The sequence below is a fragment of the Hyperolius riggenbachi genome, chromosome 4, assembly GCF_040937935.1.
Source record: "Hyperolius riggenbachi isolate aHypRig1 chromosome 4, aHypRig1.pri, whole genome shotgun sequence".
In the NCBI taxonomy this organism is placed as follows: Eukaryota; Metazoa; Chordata; class Amphibia; order Anura; family Hyperoliidae; genus Hyperolius; species Hyperolius riggenbachi.
Window position 1 is genome coordinate 77,716,935 of NC_090649.1, and position 23,508 is coordinate 77,740,442.

Here is a 23,508-nt window from a genome sequence, read left to right on the forward strand (position 1 = left end):
TTTTCTCAGTAAGGTAAAATACACAAACTAATGACATTCATTATCTATATTCCTTGCTCTCAAAAGCCCAGTTCTCTACCAGGAAAGTGTTTTATGGCTGTAATTCCTCATCAGTGAGAGATGCTATTGTCCGACTGGGTCCCGACTGGAGAGAGACTGTCAGTTTTATTGCTGAATGGTAAATCTTTCAGGTAGATAAAAAAGAGAAGTAGCACAGCATATTTATTTGTATAGGTTTCCACTGTTCATACTCAAGTCTCATCATGTCGCACGGTAATTATTAGAAACTGTAAAGCTTAAAATAAACATGGCATGTACCATATCCTAAAAAGTTATAATGATTTCACCAGTGATTTTGTCACCCATTGAGCCCGTTTGTGCCAACTTTTCACGATTAGCCCCGTCTCTTACAGACGAGAGCCGCCCGTGACACTTCCTTGCTACTCTCTATTCCCAATACAGAAAGCCCCAGGGCACTAAGTGGCAGAAGTTGGAGGGAGAGTTAGACAAAAAAACACTGGTGATAACATTATAACTTTTTAGGAGAACACAATGCATGCAATGTTTATTTTAGACTTCATAGTCTCTTTAAAGTGGACCTGAACTCTTGCACAGAACAGACGTAAAACACAGAGAAATGTACCCAGTATGTATTTAGAGAGTTAAGCCTGTATAATTCCCCCTAATCTGTGACTAATCACAAGTGTAATTTGATATCTCAGCTGTGTCAGCTTAGGAATTTTGGCAGAGCAGTTTATCTGTAAACACAGGATGTTAACCCTATGTCTGCTTCAATGAAAGCAGGAAGTAGACACACTGTAGATTTTCTGCGGGATTTGTATCAGCTGTCACAAATAAATATTTTTCTTTAATGGTTATTATGCTGTTGCTTATCTTTTAGAGCAGAGAGGAAGTTCTTGAGTTCAGGTCCGCTTTAGGGGCCAGTTCCCATGGGCTTTAGCTGGCGTGTCAGTCAAATGTTTTTCTGCAAGTGTGCAGAAAAGCACTTAACAGCTTCCGGTGACTTTCGCTGGCTTTGCAGTGTTTCTCACCCCCGAAGGGAGACGCGGAAACGCAGTGGTAAGCAGCATTTTGCTTCCAGGGTCAGCTGAAAAGATGGTTCAAATCGGGATCGGAACACATCGTTCACAACAGTAAACAACGTTACAGGCTTGAACGGCGAGTGTCATGGCTGGTGGTAAATGTAAATGTGAACTGGCCCTAAGGTTCCTTTTAAAGCGGGGGGGTGTCACCTTCAAAATCAAATTTCAACAGCAACTGGTCTGAGTGTATTAAGCGATAAAGATGATAATCCTGCACTCAAAACTTTCAAAACTTTTTCTGCTGTTATGATTTGGAGTTATCACATACTTAAAAGATACCCGAAGTGACATGTGACATGATGAGATAGACATGTGTTTGTACAGTGCCTAATGCTGGATACACACGGTGCGTTCGTGCACTCGATTTCCCGCTCGATTACCGTCGATTCGTTTATTTCCAACATGTCCGATTTGGATTTTCGCATGCAAAGTATGCCAAATCGACCTAACGATCCATCGACATCCAAATCGGACATGTTGGAAATAAACGAATCGACGGGAATCGAGCGGGAAATCGAGTGCGCGAACGCACCGTGTGTATCCAGCATAACACAAATAACTATACTGTGTTCCTTTTTTTTTCTCTGCCTGAAAGAGTTAAATATCAGGTATGTAAGTGGCTGACTCAGTCCTGACTCATACAGGAAGTGACTACAGTGTGGCTCTCACTGATAAGAAATTCCCCTTTTTATCTCTTTCTTGTTCTCAGAAGCTATTTTCTACTAGGAAAGTACTTGATAGTTGGAATTTCTTATCAATGAGGGTCACACTGTAGTCACTTCCTGTCTGAGTTAGGACTGAGTCAGCCACTTACATACCTGATATTTAACTCTTTCAGGCAGAGAAAGAAAAAAGGAACACAGCATAGTTATTTGTGTGTTAGGCACTGTACAAACACATGTCTAGCTCATCATGTCACATGCCACTTCGGGTATTCTTTAAGGCCCTTTAGTAGTCACTGGCCCTTTAGTAGTCAGTGCCAAACAGTTGCATGTTTGGGGTTCTTTTTATCTATAATATATTCCTCCTCTTCCATTTATTTCCCTGCCTAGCTGCTTATCTGAAACACGATCCCCTGCTCACTTGTGTTTACCAGCAAGGCTGAGGTGACTCAGCGATTGGAGGAGAAAAGAAAAAAAGTAAAGGGCAGACATGACATCAGGATTTAGCCTAGACTGTGGGAAAAAGACATGGTTCCCACCAGGAACAGAATTCTCTTCATTTACTATATAACATCCACTGAAATCAAAACGTGGACAGTACAATACATGTGTTATGTAAGTAGATCAAGTACTTATCTACTTATATATGTATTTTTTTTGTTCCCTGGCATAGTATGGCTGATCCTACTGCTTTAAGGGCTCCTCCTCTTTTCAGCTAATTGCTCATGCAGGAAGAAGAAAGTTCACAGGCAGTCTGGAATGGAAAGAGAATCCATATTCCATGCTTCCAAGTGCCAACTGTAACCAATATGTTAATTTTCAGTGACAATTAGAATCCGGTATTTTTGATGTCATTGGGAGCTCCCTTCTAGTTTATACTTGGTCATTTTCCAGTTTCAGCACTCTGCGTGCCAAATGCATTTGCAGGTTAAAGCAGGCTCAGCAGAATGCCATTTTTTTTATTTATAAATCAACACTTAGGAGACATAATCCCTTCCATATTTATAGCTGCTTCTTCTTGCTTGCTTGCATGTGCAGCTATATGTGACTCACACTGGTACTATGAGAGGCTCAGAGGGGGTGAGGACACAGAAGCTTGGAGATGGCCACATCCTCGTCTTTCAATCATCTCCCTCTCTCTGCCCAGCATTGCAGAAATCACAGCCGTCTGTGGGTCATACAGACTAATCCAGAGCTCAGTTTTCAATAAAGTGTGCAGCCTTTTGCTGATGTCAGGGACTACACTTCAGGCCTCACTACCCAAATGTTTGAGATTGGAAACATGAACATATTTTAGGCAGGGCTGGTTCAGGCAAAAGCAACCTGGTGCTCCCTCCCCCTAACCCCAGCAAGTTTGACCCCCTAGCACTACCGAACCCTCCCATGATTCCCCCTGATTTCTACTTGAGGCCCCTGCACAATTTGTGTAAGGATTACAACTCACCTGTCCATCCGTGTCTTCAACTCGCTGCCTGCCTCATCTCAGTGGCCCAGCGCATGGTTTTATACATAACATTCAACAGGTTTGAAGAAGATTTAAGGTGGCCACTAACGGTCCAATTTCTTGCGAAAAATCGTTCGAGCGATCAGAAATTCTGATTGGACGAAAAATCGTTCACTACACCATCAACTAACCAATCATTGCTTCCTATCTATTACGTCCAACAAGAAAATCCAAATTTTGGTTCGACGAAAATTCAATCAGACGATTGTTTTTATAATCGTTCATTATCGATTGTGCCCATCAACTGAGATTATTTACAACCAATCCGATCAGAATTTCTGATTGCTCAAACGATTTCTCGCTGGAAATTGGACCGTTAGTGGCCAGCTTTAGGCAGCAGGGATAAAGACAAGAAGCACGGACAGAGCAACGCTATGTAACAGGTCAGTTGTAATTCTTACACAGGTCGTGCAAAGGCAGTCAGGGGGAGACTCTGGGGGTCCAGCACAGGGCTGTGGATTTGGTTCAAGGAAGTCAACGAGCTGAAGCAATTTTGGATACCTGGAATTAGTGGTTTCAATAAACTGAGGAGTCAGTCGGATGATTTTTGAACCAAATCTATAGCCTTTGTAAATATTAGACTAAGGAGTCGGAGTTGGAGCAATTTTGGGTACCTGGAATCGGAGTTGGAGGTTTCACATGACTCCACAGCCCTGGTTCGGCAGTGTGGAGGTCCAACAGCGCTCGGGGACCCTAGGGCAGTTGCTCTGTTTCCCTGACTGGTAGCACTGGCCCTAATTTTAGGAAGAAAACATTTGGACAAAAGGCAAGCCCCCCAATAGACTCCCAGTCATACGGACCATGAAAAAGTGATACAATTTTAAATTCACACTCTGCCGATTTATCTAGAGAGGTGCAGAGTGAACTAGAGTAAAGCTGTGTACACATGCTAGATGAAACTCAGCAGATGCAGCAGATAACAACCCCCTCGGCCAGCGGTCAGCCTGGTAGGTCGATGTAGCAGAGCTCTGGCCGAGAGGCATTATTCTTCTCATTCACCCTACCTGCTGCGTGACGCACATACCGTGCCTCTCCGTTGGCCTTCCTCCCTCCAGCATAGCAAAATAACATGTCCCTAGTCTGCAGGGTAATGATTTGTCTGTACAGCCTCAGCCTTGCAATGTTGCCTGATGGAACAAGTAATGATCAAATAACATGCAATGATGGTAACATAAACCCAGTGTGCAGATGGGACTTTATAGAAGACAGAGCTTGGCCTCAAGTACTTCTAGCCATTTATAGATAACTTAGTGGTAGACCATAATTGTGTATATATGCTTTCCAGACATTCCTTTTCATCCTTAAAGGGAAACTCAAACCAAGAATTTAACTTAATCCCAATCAGTAGCTGATACCCCCTATTACATGAGAAATCTATTCCTTTTCACAAACAGACCATCAGGGGGCGCTGTATGACTGATATTGTGGTGAAACCCCTCCTACAAGAAGCTCTGAGTACCGAGGTACGTCTGGCAGTTTCCTGTCTGTGAACCTTGTTACATTGTGGAAAATAGCTGTTTACAGCTGTTTCCAACTGCCCAAAAAAGCATGCAGCAGCTACATCACTTGCCAGCAGTAAAAATGTCACCATGTGATAAATGTCAGAATATAAATCAGGGATTTAAATTTTTTTACAATGGGCAAACACTGACTAAATCATTTATACATAATTATTGTAAAAATGAAACACTTTTTTTATTTTCACTGGAGTTCCTCTTTAAGGTGTACCCGAGGCATCACAAAGTTGTATTAAATACTTACCTAAGATAGGGAAGCCACTGGATCCTATGGAGGCTTCCCACGCCATCCTCTGGTCGCCAGACGTGGCCCCCCTGAAGATTACCGTCACATCGGGGATGAGCATGGGTGCTGCATGGCCACGCTGGTACCAGAAGAGGAGCACGGTTCCGATTGTTAAAGAGGGTCCCAGCAAGTGGCGGGCACTGTAGGACAGAGTGGGAAGCCTACGGAGGATCCTCAGAATTCCCTCTGCTTAGGTAAGTATTTCCTTTTTTTTAACTTTGTGATGCCTTGGCTTAAGAATCAATTAGCCCTGGTTTATATGCACCAGGTTTATATAAACCTGATGCATCCATGGTGAAGGGGCATCTTGTGGATTATGCACCCTTTGTACCTCATACCCCCTTGTACCTCTTGTGTCTCCGATTCCTCCTCCTCTCGCTTGTGTCCCCCATGTATCCCCCTTGTGTCCTCCTCTATGCCCCTTTGTGTCCCCCTGTGTCCTCCGTTTGTCTCCCTGTGTCCTCCGCTATACCCCTTTGTCCTCCTCTGAATGGGCACAGTACAAGTAGTCAGCGACATTGTGGCGGGTTGGAGGTTCGTATTGGCAGATGTTCACAAGTCAGGAACTCCCTGCATTTGAACTATAAGGTGCAGTGACTTTTTTCCCCACTTTTGAGGGAGAAAAGGTGAGTCTTATAGTCAAAAAAATACAGTAAATTTGCTAATTTTGTAAAACATTACCATTGTTAAAATGAATTAACTGTGCCAAGCGCTGGTGCCCCCTGAACCTCGTAGGAGTACCATTTTGGGTACCCGTACTATTTCAATAACAGCTGACACCTGGCTGGGATGGGTCTCTGCTCCACTTTTGCTCCAGTTTCCTGTGAATTTGTGTTTGTAAACCTAGTTTCAAAATAAGGACTTTATCTCCAAGAGCCGTGATTGTAACCCACTCCAGCTTTGAAGTTCACTGCCTCTGATTTAGCATCTTCAAGCTCAACACAACGTTTAAAATTCATACAGCTATACCAACAAATGTGCATAAACTGTGCAATATGCTCATTATTGAAGAGGAAGACTTAACCTGTGCAACTTCCACATTTGATTATTTTACTTGATACATCTATGTTCCTTTCCCCCTTTTTGTAGCCTTTTTCTTCTGTTTGTTAGCTTAAGCCGGCAGTCAGGTTTTTTCATCTGTGTCCTAGCCCTTGAAAATCTCAGCAGGTGTACATTGGATGTCGTGCATGAGTCAGAGTGAGGGTGGGAGTAATTTACAGACATGCATATGTTTTCATTAGCGCAAAGGTCAGCTTCAAGGGGAGAGCCAATGTAACTTATTTTATTCGTGGTAAATGAAGTTAGCGGTTTCATGGTTCACTTGCTGTCCCCGCTCAGCGAGCCAGAATTACTCTTTTCAAGTAGATAAATGACCAGGAAAAGGAAAGGTACTTCTGGTTAAAAATGGACACAGGCTGCAGAAAGGCCACTGTGGGTGGGGCTACAAGGTAGACCTATTTGTATTATGCTTCATTATTTAAATGTGAAAGGAATACATAAAGAAACAGAAAATAAATGGAAGTGAGACCAGTCAAATGGCTAGCTGTGTATTTTCATGTGATAGAACTACAATGTGATAAAACTGGTCCCTTAAATAACTCCCAGAATCAATTAGCCACATTTTAATTCTTGACAGCTGAAATAACCTTTGCGAAACTATTGGATGAAAATGTGTGTTAATATAGCTGAGGCCAAAGGCAAAATTATTTTTTTTCCTGGTAAATGAGAAACTAACTGGCATCATCAAAGACACACACCATTCAATACAGGTGAAACTCGAAAAATTAGAATATTGTGCAAAAGTCCATTTATTTGAGTAATTTAACTTAAAAGGGGAAACTAATATATGAAATAGGAATCCTTTGCAGGTGTTTTAGACTAATTGGCTGATTAGAGTCTGACCCTATAAGCCTGGAATATTGAACATTTGCACAATATTTTAATGGCCTGAAATTTTGATATTTTTTTTTTTTTGATAAGCTGTAAGCCATAACAATCATCACAATTATAAACAATTAAGGCTTGAAATATCTCGCTTTGTATGTAATAAGTCTATTTCAAATACCTGTATTAGTTTCATTTTGTAAGTTATACAGAATTTAATGGACTTTTTCACGATATTCTAATTTCCCCTTCCACTTTCTTGTATCCCTTCATCCTAGGCCTCGTTCACATCATTTAGCGCAGATGGCTGTGTGATCGGAACGCAACGCGTCCGATCGCACGCCATCTGCGCTACTATGTGCTGCGTTAGCGTTCCCATTCAATACATGAATGGAATCTGTGCTGCAATTCCCAAAAATGCATCAGCAGCACGATAGCGCATCGCACTGCTGCGCAGCACATATGATGGGAACGGTAGAAGGGCTGTCTATGCCCTTCTACTGTTCATGCGTGTCGCACACTATGCGCGCTGCCAAAATGCGCACGGCAGCGCTCATGGTCTAATGAATGGGATCTCTAGCGTAGCGCAGATGGCGTGCGATCGAACGCATTGCGTTCCGATCGCACAGCCATCTGTGCCAAATGATGTGAATGAGGCCTGAAGAGTAGAGTACCTGAAGTCCCCCCCCCCCCCAAAAGTTAGATACTTACCTCAGTAGTGGGGAGCTACGTATTATTCCATCATTGTAGTGATTCTGTTACTGGCTTGAGAGAGACCCTGCTTTTGTTGCAGTTGTATATACCCAGCTGCTTGAAATCAATGAAAATTTATTGTAATTGAGAAACCCACTACTGAAACCTGGTTATTCCTGGAACATTATAGATTCTGGTCCAAGCTGACATGATTGCATCAAACAATTTCTGCAGATTTGTCAGCTGCGCACGTGTGTTCCAACCTGTAAATGCTGTATTTATTTGTAGAAGACCTTTGCTTTGAATGCCAGACTTTCATGAAGTGGCTTCCCAACATTAATGGCTTCCTTGTACCTTCAAAATTTGGAACAACTAAGTGTAACTCCGGTCCTAGATGAAAAAGGTATTTCTGGGCAGTCTTTGGGAGGTGAAACGAACTCAGGCCCGTCCCTCACATTTTGGTTGCAGGGGGGTGTCTGTAAACAAAAGGTATGTTTAGAAATGGGCGAGGTGGGATTTTGTGGCCTGCTCCCTCAAGACAAGAAACAGATCATTTATATTGTGCTTTTCTCCTGGTGAACTCAAAGCGCCAGAGATGCAGCCACTAGGGCACGCAGTATGGGCAGTAGCAGTGTTAGGGAGACTTACCCAAGGTCTCCTCACTGAAAAAGTGCTATCGTATTGAACAGGAAGAGCTGAGATTCAAACCTAGGTCTCCTGTGTCAGAGGCCGAGCATATAACCAGTACACTATCCAGCCACTACTGAAATGTTCTACAAGCTGTAGTTTGGTGGCAGAGTGCGTCTCATGATGTCTTCATCACTTTTTAGACAACAGTCATATCATCTAATTAAAACCTTTACGTGTACAAATAGCCTACTGGATTACAGCTGGGGCATAGACAGTACAGTCTCATTTCTGTAACAGGACATGCACTTTAAGCACTGGATTTGACAGTAGAGAACAAACTTTAATGAAATGATGGGTCCTTTTCCCCTGACCCCATTTTGATCAGATTTTTGAATCACACGCGCTTTGTTGATCGAGGGGGCATCATGATTATCACGAACATCGTGATGCAATTTTATTTTTACGCAAACGTAGTACATGCTGCATTTTTCCTGTGTGTGGGATACAAATAGAAACTCGCCTATTTTTCTTGCCATTTCTGTTTTAATCTTATGTTTAACCCTTTAGCGGCCAATTTATTTAGAGTCTTTGAAGTGCTCCAGGCCATTTTATTTCAGCACATTTTTTTTAATTTCTTTATTTTTTACATGTTCTTGCTTCTAATTAGTACTGCTGTAATGTGTGTTTATGGCCACTTGTCACTAGGGGGGCAAAAACAGAGGACTTCTGCCTTCAGTTTCTATATTTTCTGCTGGAAAGAGAGAGATCAAAGCATTCCAAGACTTTACAGCACAACAAGTTCTTCCAACTGAGGTCACAACAGTGCACGTAGCTCAAACAAGATAACTCTATTGGAACTGCTACTGGGTTAACTTAGAAATTATAGGAAAAACAAAAAAGCATGCCAAAACGCACAGAAAAACACTATAATCGCAGCTCATTTGCAATTTTCAGGGGAAAAGGGCCCTAAAAAGCAACGCTGTAGAATATAAAGACAGAATACACTACTGCAACATCAAAGGAACCAAAGTTTTCAACACCTTTCTAGCTAATGTAGAATAGTAGACACATACTGTATTGTTTCTCTTGAGGATTTAAAAGGACGAGTCCCACATTGTGTTAGATAATATATTTTTATTTACAATCCATGCCTTAGTTCACTTTAATGGAATGTTAAAGGTCGCCATTTCCACAGGCACATGTAATGAGTTTTCCCCAGTGCACTTCACATGCATTATTGCTTCGTACAATAGTGTGCGGTCTGGCCACTTCACATCCATACAAGCCTCAGTAATGAATTCTATACTTGCTCTGGAGTGGATCGCAGTTCCGGAGGCTCAGTGCTGTGGTTACAGAATTCTCAATCTGAACTATGGCTTTGCTTCCAATCTCTTGTTACTCAAAAACATAAAGGATTCAGTTTTGTCCTCCCTTAAAGGACCACTACAGCGAAACAAGTAAGCAGTTAACATCTGACAAATCCGGCAGGTTTTGGACTAGCCCATATTCTCGGGGTTTACTTTTTTTCAAAAGCATTTCCTGAGTTTAACTGCCAAAATAGTAAGATACTAGCCAGGCTCCCTACTCACTTGCACACTATTTTGGCAGTTGGACTTAGCAACCGCCATTCAGGAAATGCTTTTGATAAAAAAAAAAGCAAACCCTGAGAATCCCCTGTGAGGAGATGGACTAGTCCAAATCCTGTCAGATTTTAATTGTTCCCAATGCATGTCACGTGAGATCAGGAGCCTATGCGGTGATTCTGCTGCTGCACACTAACCAGCTGCAGTTAAGAGGAAAGCACCTGTCGCTGGAGTAAGTAATTTTCTCTGCTGCACCACCGCTCTGCCATTTACACAAGGAGAGGGAAGGAGGCTATAAGTCAGACATTTAGATCTGACTCGTCTACATGTTGACCCGCATATATTAATTTAGCACAGTGATCTGCAAACTTGGCTCTGCAGCTGTTAAGGAACTACAAGTCCCCCAGCATTTGCCTTTATGAGTCATGACTGTGGCTGTCAGACTCCTGCAATGCATTGTGGGACTTGTAGTTCCTTAACAGCTGGAGAGACACGTTTGCAGATCACTGATTTAGCAAGTCAGACCTAAATGTCTTGACTTATAGTCAGGGATATCTGGTAATTTACCTGACTTCTGTGCTACAATCCCTTATAAGTAAAGGAGAACAGAGAGAAATGCACCCTGTATGTATTTAGAGAGTTTAGTCTGTCTAATCTCTCCTCATCTGTGACTAGTCACAAGGTGTAGTTTGATCCTGCAGCTGTGTCTGCTGGCTGCCATGGCAGAGCCGCTAATTGGTAAACACAGGATGTTAACAATATGTCTGCTTCCATGAAAGCAGGAAGTAGACATGCTTCAGATTTATTGCAGGATTTGTATCAGCTGTAACAAAGAAATGTTTTTCCTTAAAGGACCTCTGTCGCAAAAATCTTAAAAGTTAAAATGCATGTAAACATATACAAATAAGAAGTATGTTACTTCCAGAGTAAAATGAGCCACAAATTACTTTTCTCCTATGTTGCTGTCTCTTACAGTAAGTAGTAGAAATCTGACATTACTGACAGATTTTGGACTAACCCATCTTCTCATGGGGAATTCTCAGGGTTTGTTTTGTTATCAAAAGCATATTCTAAACAGTAGTTGCTAACTGACAAAATAGCATGCAAATGAGTATGGAAGCTGGCTGGTATCTACTATTACTATTTTAGCAGTTAAACAGTCGCTCAGGAAATGCTTTTGAAAACAAAACAAAGAAAACCCTGAGAATTCCCCATGAGGAGACGGACTTGCCCAAAACCGGTCGGTTTTGTTGGGTTAGTATGTCGTTGTTTATCTTTTAGAGCAGAGAGGAAGTTCTGAGTTCAGGTCCGCTTTGAATAACACTATTATTGAATGGAGCCATACTGTGACACGCTACACTTGCACACTGACTTCCCTCGGAATCCGGTGACAGTTTTGCCTACCCGAAGCTGAAACGGCAGCACGGGGGATGGTAAAGCGGAACTGCTGACATACTTCTTTTTACAGCCCTCAGTAATAGCGTCCGAGTGAGAATGATAACATTCTGGAAAGGAACCTGGATAATTATACATAATATTTTATGCGCCTTTCCTTCCTGCTAATGGAGCAGCGCGGGCAGCCGGCACACGCAAGAATTCCAGCCGCCTTTGAAAAGTAAATTAGGATCAGTGATAATATTGCCGCGCTAACCTATTTTTGTCACCTTCCCAATTAAAGCTCAGAGTTTTAAGCTATGATTTGGTGAGCGACACTATTGCTTAATTATTAGCGGTAATTAATGGTTACGGAGCAGCAATCTTCGCCGGCACGTCGGGTTATTTTTATTTATAAACACAGCGGCCGCCATCGTGTCATTAAAGCCTCTCCATCCCTCTCCATTATTCATTTAAATATCTCGGGTGTTGACTTCATGCAAATGGGAGATGTTTAATGTATGATTTCGTTTCGGAGGAGGTGTCGCGTTCTCTAGCAAGACAGAGGCACCGCGACCCACATTCTCCACGCGGCGCTGCAGACAACGTGCTGCTGAAATTGGACAAGACAGCAAAGGTGGCTGATTGTCTATGCTAAACGCATTGTCATAAATCTGAACATCTCCCGGGGCAGCTGCACAAGTAGTGCTTAGCCCACTTCTGACTCAGAACTTCTTTCCGGGAATTAGGCACTGATTCCCTCCCTCCCGGCCCCACGCACCACGGCAATCAGAAGTGCAAAGGATAAAGGCTCCTTTACCTGGTTTTGAAGTCCGTTATAAGGTCAGTCGAGAATGTCACACTAGCTAGTGTTGGGCGAACACCTGGATGTTCGGGTTCGGGCCGAACAGGCCGAACATGGGCCAGATGTTCGGCATGTTCGGCCCGAACGCCGAACTCAATGGAAGTCGATGGGACCCCGAACATGCCCATTTTTGGGGCCCTATGGGGTCGCAGGCATAAGGGGGGAGCATGCCCCGATCGCGGGGGGGGGTCGGAAATTCCCCCCACCCCCTCCGCTAGCGCTCCCCCCTCTGCCCGCTTCCCCATAAAAAAAGTTTAAGGCAAGTTAAATAGTACTTGGTGGCTGGCCTGGCACTGGCAGTGGAGTGAGGAGGAGGAGGAGTCCGAGTAGCAGAGTGACGCGTTGAGGCCGGGCAGCGGGCGGTTCAGCGGTAGTACCCTTGTGGTACTTCCGCCCTTTCTCTGACCTCACGTCCTCTGCATACGAGGGTACGCGTCACGCGTACCCTCGTATGCGTCATCACGTAGAGGACGTGAGGTCAGAGAAAGACCCCCCCCCCCCCCCCCGCGATCGGGGCATGCTCCCCCCTTATGCCTGCGACCCCATAGGGGGGCCGTATTGCGGCATGTTCGGGCGAACAGGGGCCCTGTTCGGCGGCCATTCAGTAGTTCGGGGCGAACTCGAACTTAAAAGGCCGAACACCATCAGGTGTTCGGCCGAACTCGAACATCACCCGAACAGGGTGATGTTCTGCAGAACCCGAACAGTGGCGAACACTGTTCGCCCAACACTAACACCAGCTAACTTCAGACAGGTTTCACGTCATCCCTGCCTTCTAAATCAGATCAATAAAGGAGTATGTGAAGCATTCAAAGATTAACTGTAACCAGGGATTGAACTTCATCCCAATCAGTAGCCGATACCCCCTTTCCTACGAGAAATCTTTTTTCTAATTATTGGTGGGGGATCTGTATGGCTGATATTATGGTGAAACCCCTCCCACAATGTGATGTACCTAGGTCATGACAATTTCCTGTCTGTGAACCTTTTTGCATTGTGGGAAATGACAGCTGTTTCCAAGTGGCAAGCAACCATTAGACCTGGAACCCACTAGCAGCGCTTTGCTAAGCTTTTTCTAAGCACTTGTGATTTGAAAAGCTCTTGCTAATGTAATGCTATGGGTGTGATCCCGCTTGCGGGTCGTGTTTTCTAACAAATCCCCTATAGCCTTACATTAGCAAGAGCTTTACAATTCACTGGCGCTTAGAAAGCTCTTCTAGTGGGTTTATCCGGCACATACCTCACCTGCCGGAATGTTGACCTGTTCTGTTTGCCTGCTTACTTTCATGCAGGCCATAACTCTGGACCACACTCCAGCTCACTGTCTCTGCACCCGGAGAGTGATCAGAGACCGGTCAATGTTGTCTTCAGTTGTGACACCCTCTGTGAAGTTTCACTGCAGTCAGCAAACGTTCCTTCACCTTTTATATGTTAGTGATGTCAAGATGAGAAAGGGTGGGACTATGGATGTAAGTTACTTCTGTGAGTAACTACAATATACACTTAAGTAAAACTGAAGTGAGCTACAAAAAAGTCAGATACAGTACTCGCCTATGGGGAGGGAAGGCTCTTGATCACATAGAGCCCGTTTCAGTTTTCTCTCCATCCCCTTGTTCTACCACTGGGCCCCGTTTGAAGTTCTTCCACCAGCTTGGCCGAATATGTCTTTGGCCCTTCTCGGGCAGCCTTCAAAAGTACGTGTGTCCATGAGTACATGCAATGACGGGGCTCCATACTGCGCATGTGCAAGCACAGTTTGGAGCTGTTAATCTTTGGAAGTACTCAGAGATCCCAGTGCTTCTGAAGCCCTCCAATTTAGTCCCGAAGGCACCAAATTTGAACCAGGGACAGTAGTGGCCCAAGCGCACAGAACGAAGACCGGCAAGACTCTATGGGATCCAGAGCCTTCCCCCTACATTGGTGAGTATCTAACATTCTTAGCTCACTTCCCATTTGCTTTAAGACCAAGTACTGTACATCGATTGATCCAGTGAACCACCCTTGGTGGATGGGTGATATACCCTCTTTTCCTCTATCACGGAGAGCGACATTTTATTCCTGAGTGGGGACAGGTTTTTACTCCCCACCTGCCTATACAGTGGTTGCCTTAGCGGTAACCCGTGTTTGTAAGTATAATACTTACCTTTCATCTCCATTCATTTGGGCTAATACCTACTACACTATATTGGGCTCTCGGTTTGTCTTTTTTTAAGACCAAGTACAGTCATAGAATCGGAAGCCAAACTTCAGAAAAGGATGGTCAGATAACTATCTCTACTTGACTGAGCTGGATTTATTACATGCAGAATAATGGGAGTCTTTAAATAGAATAGAAGAAAAAAAAATCAGAATTTCAATGCATTTAGAAAAGATTTCATTATTTAAATTAGGCGTTTTAATGTTGATGAATTTACAAACAGTTGCACCAAAATAAGCAAACAACTAGAGAAAGAAAGAGAGCACGTAATAAGCAACAATACTATGGCACCAAGCCTGGTGGTTGCCCGGCAATAGTGCTACTGTTGATAAGACAAGCAATATGCACCCATGGATACATACCTCCCTGGAGCCTCGTCTGTACACAAGCAGCTGGGTGTATAAACAGGGCACTTGGGGAGTTCTGTATTTATTTGTGTGAAGGCTTCATCATCACTGGTTTGGGAAGAGTCTCATAGTGCTCCAAACTCAAAAGTCAAGTAAACTTTGTTATTTTCATGGAATACAGAAGATGTTATCATCCAAGACCTTTGCCACAGTTATCACACCTGTCATTTGGATTTGAAGGCTAAACCAAGCTGGGTGTAAATGTTGCCGCACAGAGGTCTGTGCCTCTGCTTTGTAGTTCCTACTGATTGGCACAGTGATGTTTTTCAGTGTGAGACTGAGACCGTCTCAGTTACGTTACCCGTCTCCAGATAGTACTCACCACACGACCGGTCCAGCAACGCCTCCGTGACGGCAAGCGTTCAGCGATTCCTCTTCCTGCTTGCGATGTCATACAATGGCACAAACAGGAAGTCAAGCGATTGCAGTACTTTGAGTTGTCTGGGATCTTAAAGATCTGATCCACCATGGCGGTCATTATCGGCGCATCGCTAAATGTCATTCACGTGATGGCGCCTATACACGCGTCGCCAGATCACAGAAACAACTGCTTGTCACTCAAAAAATCTCTGGGCTTCGGAAAACTCACTGGGAAAATCATGTGGAGGTTACAGACTCTTTGTTTCTGGAGACTTGTAGAATTCACTGGCCTTTGGCTTTGGGCCTTCTTGAAGATGGAGTAGGAGGACTGACTATGGAATGTCACAAAAGAAACATTGAGATATTTTCATCCTCAAATTTTTAAAACCGCTCTCGGGGTACAAGTTGTTCCCATCTGTGTATAAGTTTGTTATTTAGCTTATGCCAAATAAAATCAGATGTAAAGTACCTGGTAAGGAGTAGAGGTGTCCTTGTGCAGCATAAATGCTGTGTTCACCCAGGCGTCTACGGGTGTCTGTTGCCGTAGTTTACTGCCAGGATCGACTGACGCCCACATTGAGATGAACTTTCTAAAGCAACACATGATCGTTACCAGCAAACCATAGCTTTACAAATCGGTCACCTGATCAAACAGACCACCACTGATTGTTCGTGAGATGGTAATAATTTCAAGTTGAGGCTGATTTTATGTTAATGTTAACCAAATTTATTGAAATAATCCGCTACTCTGTCTGATTAGTCTAATCCCAGAGCAGGATCATCCACCAGGCAACCTAGGCAGGTGCTTGGGATCTTGTGGGTATAAAGGGGCCCACCAGCCACCTTCTCTGACCTCTCTCCACTTCAGCTTACCAAAAGGACCACGTGAAGGCCCCAAATCTACAACCTTGCCTAGGGCCCCATTACATTATAATCCATCCAAGTTGCATACATTTGCATAAAATTAGCATCTCATTGACAGTCCACACTGATCACATGCTTCTCCCGTGTTCATTTACAGAAAAGCAGCACTAAGTACGACACTAATAGCTTTTATATCACATTTCTTCGTACTTTAACACAAACTAAAATAAATATTGCAGGAATTTCATCTAGCCTTCAGATGACAGCACCCCTCCCACTCTGCTGATTTCATGAAACATGTTTCTACTTGTGTGGAATCCAGCTAATCCACCAATCAGTTCGGGTATTAAGCATTTCTTTCATTAGAGATTACTTCACATTTTTCTCTGGAATAAATAAATGACGCTCTCTTCTTACTTCCATTGAACAACAGACGGAAAGACGTTTTATTTCTTATTAAAGTAGAACTAAACTTTCCAAATCAAATTGTTTCCAAATGAGTCCACCCAGCATTAGACTGTAAATAAGATAAATGTGTAAATGATAGGCCTGTTTTTTAGCAGCAATCACACTTCCAGACCTCCCTCACATCCTGACCAGCTTTAAAGGACATCCGAGGTGAAAATAAACTGAGGGAAAACAATTGTGTCTATCCTCTTCCGAAAAATGTTTATTTTTTTTATTTATTTTTTTTTAGCTATCCCACAGTTTTATTTTATAATTCAATCTAGTGTTTAAGTTTTTATTGTTTCTGCTCAATGACACCTTTATTGAAGTATGGCAGAGCTCAAATCTATTAATTATTGACCCTTTCTATCTCTTTCCTGCTCTCAGAAGCAGTTTACTGCCAAGAAAAAGTTTTATGGCTTTAACTACTTATCAGTGAGGGTTTTGCTATAGTCTGACCCGGTCGTGACCCAGACAGAATCTGACACTTGCGTACCTGATGTTTAACTCTTTCAGGCAGAGAAAGAAAAAAGGGAACACAACCTAGTTATTTGTGTGCTTGGCACTGTACATACACATGTCTATCTCATCATGTCACATGTCACCTCGTTTGTCCTAACCCTTATCAATAACACAATCCATTAATGGTCTGCCGAAATCTTCAGCATTCCCACCATACCGCGGTGTAGTAATCACACACCAGTGCCAAATTTCACTGTTTCAGTCTCTCCCCATTGACCTTTTAATTCTAAAGGTCCGTACACACGCCGGACTAGAGGCAACGACGGGTCCGTCGTCACCTCCCGCTGGTGTGTGATTACTACACCGCGGTATGGTGGGAATGCTGAAGATTTCGGCAGACCGTTAATGGATTGTGTTATTGATAAGGGTTAGGGCCCTCATAGACCAATGGCCACCTTCCACTCATGGGAATTTGGTAGCGTCCACTAATTTTTACACATCCAGACCCTTGCATGAGGCCTTCAGCTGCTTTGCTTTGAGCACAGCGCTCACTCCAGCTAACGCATTCTCAACTTAACTAAACAGAGATGTTTACCAGCTTTTTCATGCTTTTTTTTTTATGGAGGGGAGGGAGGAATTGGTTATGGGGTTGTGCATATTTTTAAAAAGTAAAATATTTTCCTTGCTTCCTGTCAGGAAGTGACAAGACAGGCAAGACATGACACAGAACATTTATGTCGCGCTTTTCTCTTGGCAGACTTTAATTGATAGAGCTGCAGCCACTAGGGCACACTCTATAGACAGTAGCAGTGTTAGGGAGTCTTGCCCAAGGTCTCCTCACTGAAATAGGTGCAGGCCTAGAGATTCAAACCCTGGTCTCCTGTGTCAGAGGCAGCGCCCTTAACCTGTACACTATACAGCCACTAAGTGAACAAATCTCTCTTGTGGGGATAGATTCAGTGACAAGTATAATACAAGTATAATATTACTGGAGTTTTTCTTTAAAGTGAACCTCCAGACTAAAAATCTACTCAGCAGCACTGAATAGGCTTGATGTCTCTTTAACAGTTTCACAGCATCAGTACTTTGTTTTTCTTACCCAAGCCTCATTTTTAACCGCACAGAAGAATACTGCCCGAGCATTTTTCCCCTGATGCTGTGCAAAGCATTATGAGATTTCTGATGTTATTGTTCTCCTTCAGTTGTTTTGGCGCAAATTTGTTTTTTTTCTATGTTGAATTTGAGATTTGAAGGCTAGTGCGCGCAGCTGGGAGGGGTGATGAGGACACAGGACAGTTGGAACTGTGTCTCATGCTCTCTGTCACCTCCTTTCAACCAAAAAGATGGCTGCCCCCATGAAATCACACACATTTGCCTGCTCTTTTAAACAGGGTGGGTAAGAGATTATATTACCTACCTATTTTAATTAACATAACTAATGTTACTTAATGACAGTATGTTTGTTTAGGCTGAAGTTCCCCTGTAACCTGTTAAACAGTTCATAGCAGGAATAGCAATGCAGAATGTACATTACAGTCATTCAGAATCAGTTTTTTACTGCCCTAACTTTAGTAATATGGCTGATTGAAAACTTTGCTTTCCACCGTTTATTGATAAAACCTGATAGTTTCTTGCAGAATGTTTTTGTCTTTTCACACTCCCCTCTTTGTAACAACGAGACAGTATATTGTTTCCAGAGGCAGAATCTGATTAAATCGAAGGAGAGACAGTTTTGTGGAAGATTGTCCAATTTGCGGGTGTGCCCTCTGCGCCTACCACAGATGCCGCGCGCTCATAAAGGGATTGTCGCTGTCATCCAGTGCCGCTTAAAGCCAGATCTGATCATATACAGCACAGAAATAAGCCCAGCAAATCACCCCATTATGCGAAACTTACGTGACTGGAGACCTCGCTCGTTCTTTGCCTCCTCTCTTGCCTTTTAAGTGGAGCAATGAAACAGTCAAAAATAGCAGCTGAGGGAAGACGTGTAATGTGCAATATGGAATTGTATGCTCCGCTGTAACGGATTAACCTCCCGATGTGGCCTCGCCGGGTGCACCAATTTGGAGGAAAAAATGATAACAGATCGGCGAAGCTTATATACCAAGCTGACATTTGCTTTGATGAGGCTTCCGTGTTGCACCGAAACGCTTGGTAGTTTCAAAGGACGAAGCAACGAGAACAGCGTATATACATATGCTGCGAAGCTCAGTATGTGCATGTGTATTACAGCCACTGGCTTACAAGAAAGGTTAAAGCACACCTGAAAAATGAAAAATAAAAGTCATAATAAACAAACACACATCATACTTATTCCAGCGATCTCTTTCTCCTCTCCCGTGTCCTGTTTGTCCACTGTGGTCAATGGAATTCTCCGTCCTCCATTTTGAAAATGGCGATGACTCCAGAACAGCTTCTGGTCAGCACTCCGCTAACCTATAATTTTTCCCACTTGAGCCACAGGAAAACATGGACATAACCTTGCACATTAGTTGTCCTGTCAGTTATAACTGACAACTTATATAGTGCAAAAGGGCCCTGAATGTAGCCACACACCATACAATAAAACAATCACATTTTATGAATATTGAATAAAAAGGATCGGTTGTCCTGAAAAATTGAAAGCTTTTTTTTTTTCATTTGATCGAATTTCCTGTTTTTTATTCAATAAAAGAAGATCGGGAGTGTTGTGATCAATTTATATGAAAATTGTATGGCGTGTGGTAGATTGTCAATTACTTGATATATAGACCAAAGCAATTTTTTTTCGGAGTTTTCAAACATTACTTTCATAATTGAGGAAAAATTGAATATTTGTGTGTGGTACATTGGTCAGATTTTTTTACAATCAGTCAGAACAATTGATTGCAATTCTTGAATTAAAAAGATATTTAAAAAATGGTATGGTGTGTGGCCACCTTAAGGCTTCCAGTCTCAACTAGAGCTTGTTGGAACAGGAAGGTTCCCTTTAGAGTGGATATAGAAAGTGCTCAACAAACAACACAACATGTATAACATGTTTCGCCCATTGTGAGCTTCATCAGAGTTATGTAGTGATGGTCGCACTTTTTGGTGAAGGGTTGTTCTGCCTTTCTATTATTATAAGTTTGAACTCTGCACATACTTGATGATCCTCGGATGAAGCACATCATAGGCAAAACAGGTTAAGAACGTAGGGCTGTTTGTTGAGCACTTTCTATATCCACTTTGATTTATGTGAGTCCATTTTGGAGCTTTAATCACTGAATTGTTGCCCCTCCCCACCACCATCCATATTTATTATTGGTCCTTAGTGTGCGATTTTCACTTGTGTGTAGCATTTTCAGGCATTTGTTCTATTTTAATGCATACTCTATAAAAGTTATATTTTAATGGTACTAAGAGGGTTTTCCCTATTCGGTAACCTGTGTGCATCTGTCCAGATTAATACATTCTAATAGGTAGTACAAATGTTTTGGTAGTTATGGTCTTGGTCAGGGCCGGGCCGAGGCAGAGGCGAGAGAGGCTCCAGCCTCAGGGCGCACTGTAAGAGGGGCGCACAACTCACTCAGCTATCATTTCCCTATTGTGTTTAAAGCAGAGAGAAACAAGAAAAGGGGATAGATGGCAGTGACTGCAAGCCAGATAACTAGAGATTAAGGTGTTGGGGGCCCTGGGGAGCCTCTTAGTCTAATAGCAATCAGTGTGTGACGGCTGGGGGGGGGGGGATAGGGGGGCGCACTTTAGTGTCTCAGCCTTGGGTGCTGGAGGACCTTGTCCCTGCTCTGGTCTTGGTACCTTAAACTTAAAGAGAAACTATAACCAAGGATTGAACTTCATCCCAATCTGTAGCTGATACCCCCTTTTCCATGAGAAATCTTTTTCTTTTCACAAACGGATCACTAGGGGGCTCTGTATCGCTGATATTGTGGTGAAACCCCTCCCACAGTGGGATGTCAGGACCATGGTTCTGACATCACATTGTGGGAGCTTTATAACAACAGAGGAACAGAGTGTACGTAAACTGCACCACCAAATTGAACAACGAATATCATAAAAACACTTAAAAGGAGGTCCAATGGACCACTAGAAGAAACCCATTATACAGACACATGATAATGTCATTATAAACATTGCTACACCTCAATATAACAATAACTGCCTGGGAAAACAATACACTTTAAACTGAGGTTTAAGATAAGAACCCCAATCAAAGAATGGAGACCCGGGTCATGCACTGAGAGCAAAAGCTAAATAAGGTGCAAGTGCTAGACAAGACAAGACAAATAACATTTATATCTTGCTTTTCTCCTGGCGGACTCAAAGCACCAGAGCTGCAGCCACTAGGATGCGCTCTATAGGCAGTAGCAGTGTTAGGGAGACTTGCCAAAGGTCTCCTACTGAATAGGTGCTGGCTTACTGAACAGGCAGAGCCAGTGCTAGTGTGTAAAGATATAAATCATTGATCTAAAAAGTGAAAATGGGCATATGCTCATAGACATGATGTGGGCAAGGTTTACAAAGTAATCAAAATGATGATGGGCAAGCAAACAGTGAAATGGTGTATAACTACCAAGTGGTAAGGCATACTATACCGGCCCAGGGACTCCAATGGATGACTAGCTGCATGGTAGAGAGCTCAGGCTGAGGGAAGCAGGAGAAGGCCTTCTCCTGCTTCCCTCAGCCTGAGCTCTCTACCATGCAAGGCCTTCTCCTGCTTCCCTCAGCCTGAGCTCTCTACCATGCAAGGCCTTCTCCTGCTTCCCTCAGCCTGAGCTCTCTACCATGCAAGGCCTTCTCCTGCTTCCCTCAGCCTGAGCTCTCTACCATGCAAGGCCTTCTCCTGCTTCCCTCAGCCTGAGCTCTCTACCATGCAAGGCCTTCTCCTGCTTCCCTCAGCCTGAGCTCTCTACCATGCAAGGCCTTCTCCTGCTTCCCTCAGCCTGAGCTCTCTACCATGCAAGGCCTTCTCCTGCTTCCCTCAGCCTGAGCTCTCTACCATGCAAGGCCTTCTCCTGCTTCCCTCAGCCTGAGCTCTCTACCATGCAAGGCCTTCTCCTGCTTCCCTCAGCCTGAGCTCTCTACCATGCAAGGCCTTCTCCTGCTTCCCTCAGCCTGAGCTCTCTACCATGCAAGGCCTTCTCCTGCTTCCCTCAGCCTGAGCTCTCTACCATGCAAGGCCTTCTCCTGCTTCCCTCAGCCTGAGCTCTCTACCATGCAGCTAGTCATCAGCTCTTTGGGATTTCCTAGATTTTAGCCCACCAAACCTCGTCTCTTTTGTCAGTGACTTTAAAGAGGATTTAGTAGGCAATACCCCCTTTCCCGTGAGAAATCTTTACCTTTTCTTGAAGGGATCATCAGGGGGGTCTGTATGGTTGACATTGTGCTAAACCACTCCCATATTGTGATGCCATGGCCCTGACCGTTTTCTATCTGTGAACCTCATTGCATTGTGGGAAATAACCGCTGTTTCTAACTGCATAGAACTCTCAGTAACAAACATTCAGCAGAGATCACCTGGCAGTACTAAAGCTGTCACCACCAGTGATAAAGTTCAGAAAGTCAATTCGAGAGAGGGAAGATTTTACAATGGGCAAACACTGAATACATACTCTATAAAATAATACTGTAAAAATTAAGAATTATTATTCATTATGTTATTTTCACTACAGTTCCTCTCTCACATTTGACATATGCATATTCCCAGCTCCACGCATGCTTTGTCTGCCAAACTCTTTTTCCTTCATTTTCTCCCCATATCTGCACTATGTGGCTAAAGGGTTTCTTTAGTTTTAATCTTGCTGTAAGCGCTGCTTGTGAGCAATCTGAACCTATTTATTTGAGCATCGACTGATTAGATCTTCTCGCCGTCTTCGGATTTCTCAATAATTTCCTCCAACATCAAAATTCTAAAGCATCAAAGAAAACCTACTTCCATTTCCAGGCTGTATGAATGCTCTACATCCAAAAGAAAAAAAAGAAAACAAAAGAAGAAAAAAAGCATTAAGAGAGCGGCTAGTTTACCCTTACAGCAAGGAACATAAAAATTCCTTCTCCGCCTCGTCAATGGCAATCAGGTTATTTCCCTGCAGCAATCATTCTTATAATTAATTCTCTTGATTGCTGGAGATGTGATTTCTGGGAATGAAAAGGTATCTATGGCAGTCCTATGCATATGTTAACCTTTCCCAGACCGGACTAGGTGAAATCTACCTCCTGTTTGTGGCCACTTATTTCTTACAGGACGTAGATTTCAACATCGCCATCGCGCACGGCTCTGCCCTTGCCACAGTTCACTGGCCCTGCCGTCTATATGACAGCAAAGCTCTGGGAGCCAGTCAGGAGCAGATTTAATTGACTCCTCGCCACGTAGTCACAGTGAGCCAATCCCATTGGCTTACATTGATGACAGGGTAAGGAGGAAATGAAAGCAGCTCCTGACCGGCTTACAGAGCTGTGTCATCATAGCGACGGCAGAGGGAGGGGCCTGCGGCAATGGGAGAGAAACGTGGCCATAAGAGCGGTCGGTCTGTAAGCTGTGTTTTGTGGTACCAGCACTCTCTGGTCCGTAAGGGGCCAGAGACTGCTGGTATGCAAGGGGTTAAAGGACTCCTGAGAAGATGCCCCAGGTAAGTAAAGAGAGATTTATTGCTTCGCCTTGGGGGTCCTTTAAGTACTTAAAGACCGCCTA

The 23,508-nt window shown here is 43.4% G+C and overlaps 1 protein-coding gene across 6 annotated transcripts in view; it reads left to right on the forward strand.

The window, feature by feature from the left end:
• KLHL29 (kelch like family member 29) overlaps positions 1-23,508 on the forward strand; it is a 1,379,660-nt gene that overhangs the window by 336,877 nt on the left and 1,019,275 nt on the right. For 5 of the 6 annotated variants that reach the window (XM_068280223.1, XM_068280220.1, XM_068280224.1 and 2 more), the window contains one exon: positions 4,664-4,732. The exons of the other annotated variant lie outside the window; for it this stretch is intronic. In XM_068280223.1, the coding sequence (XP_068136324.1) occupies positions 4,682-4,732 (51 nt within the window). In that variant the 5' untranslated portion in view covers positions 4,664-4,681. The remainder of the gene's footprint in view (positions 1-4,663; positions 4,733-23,508) is intronic. 6 annotated transcript variants of the gene reach the window in all.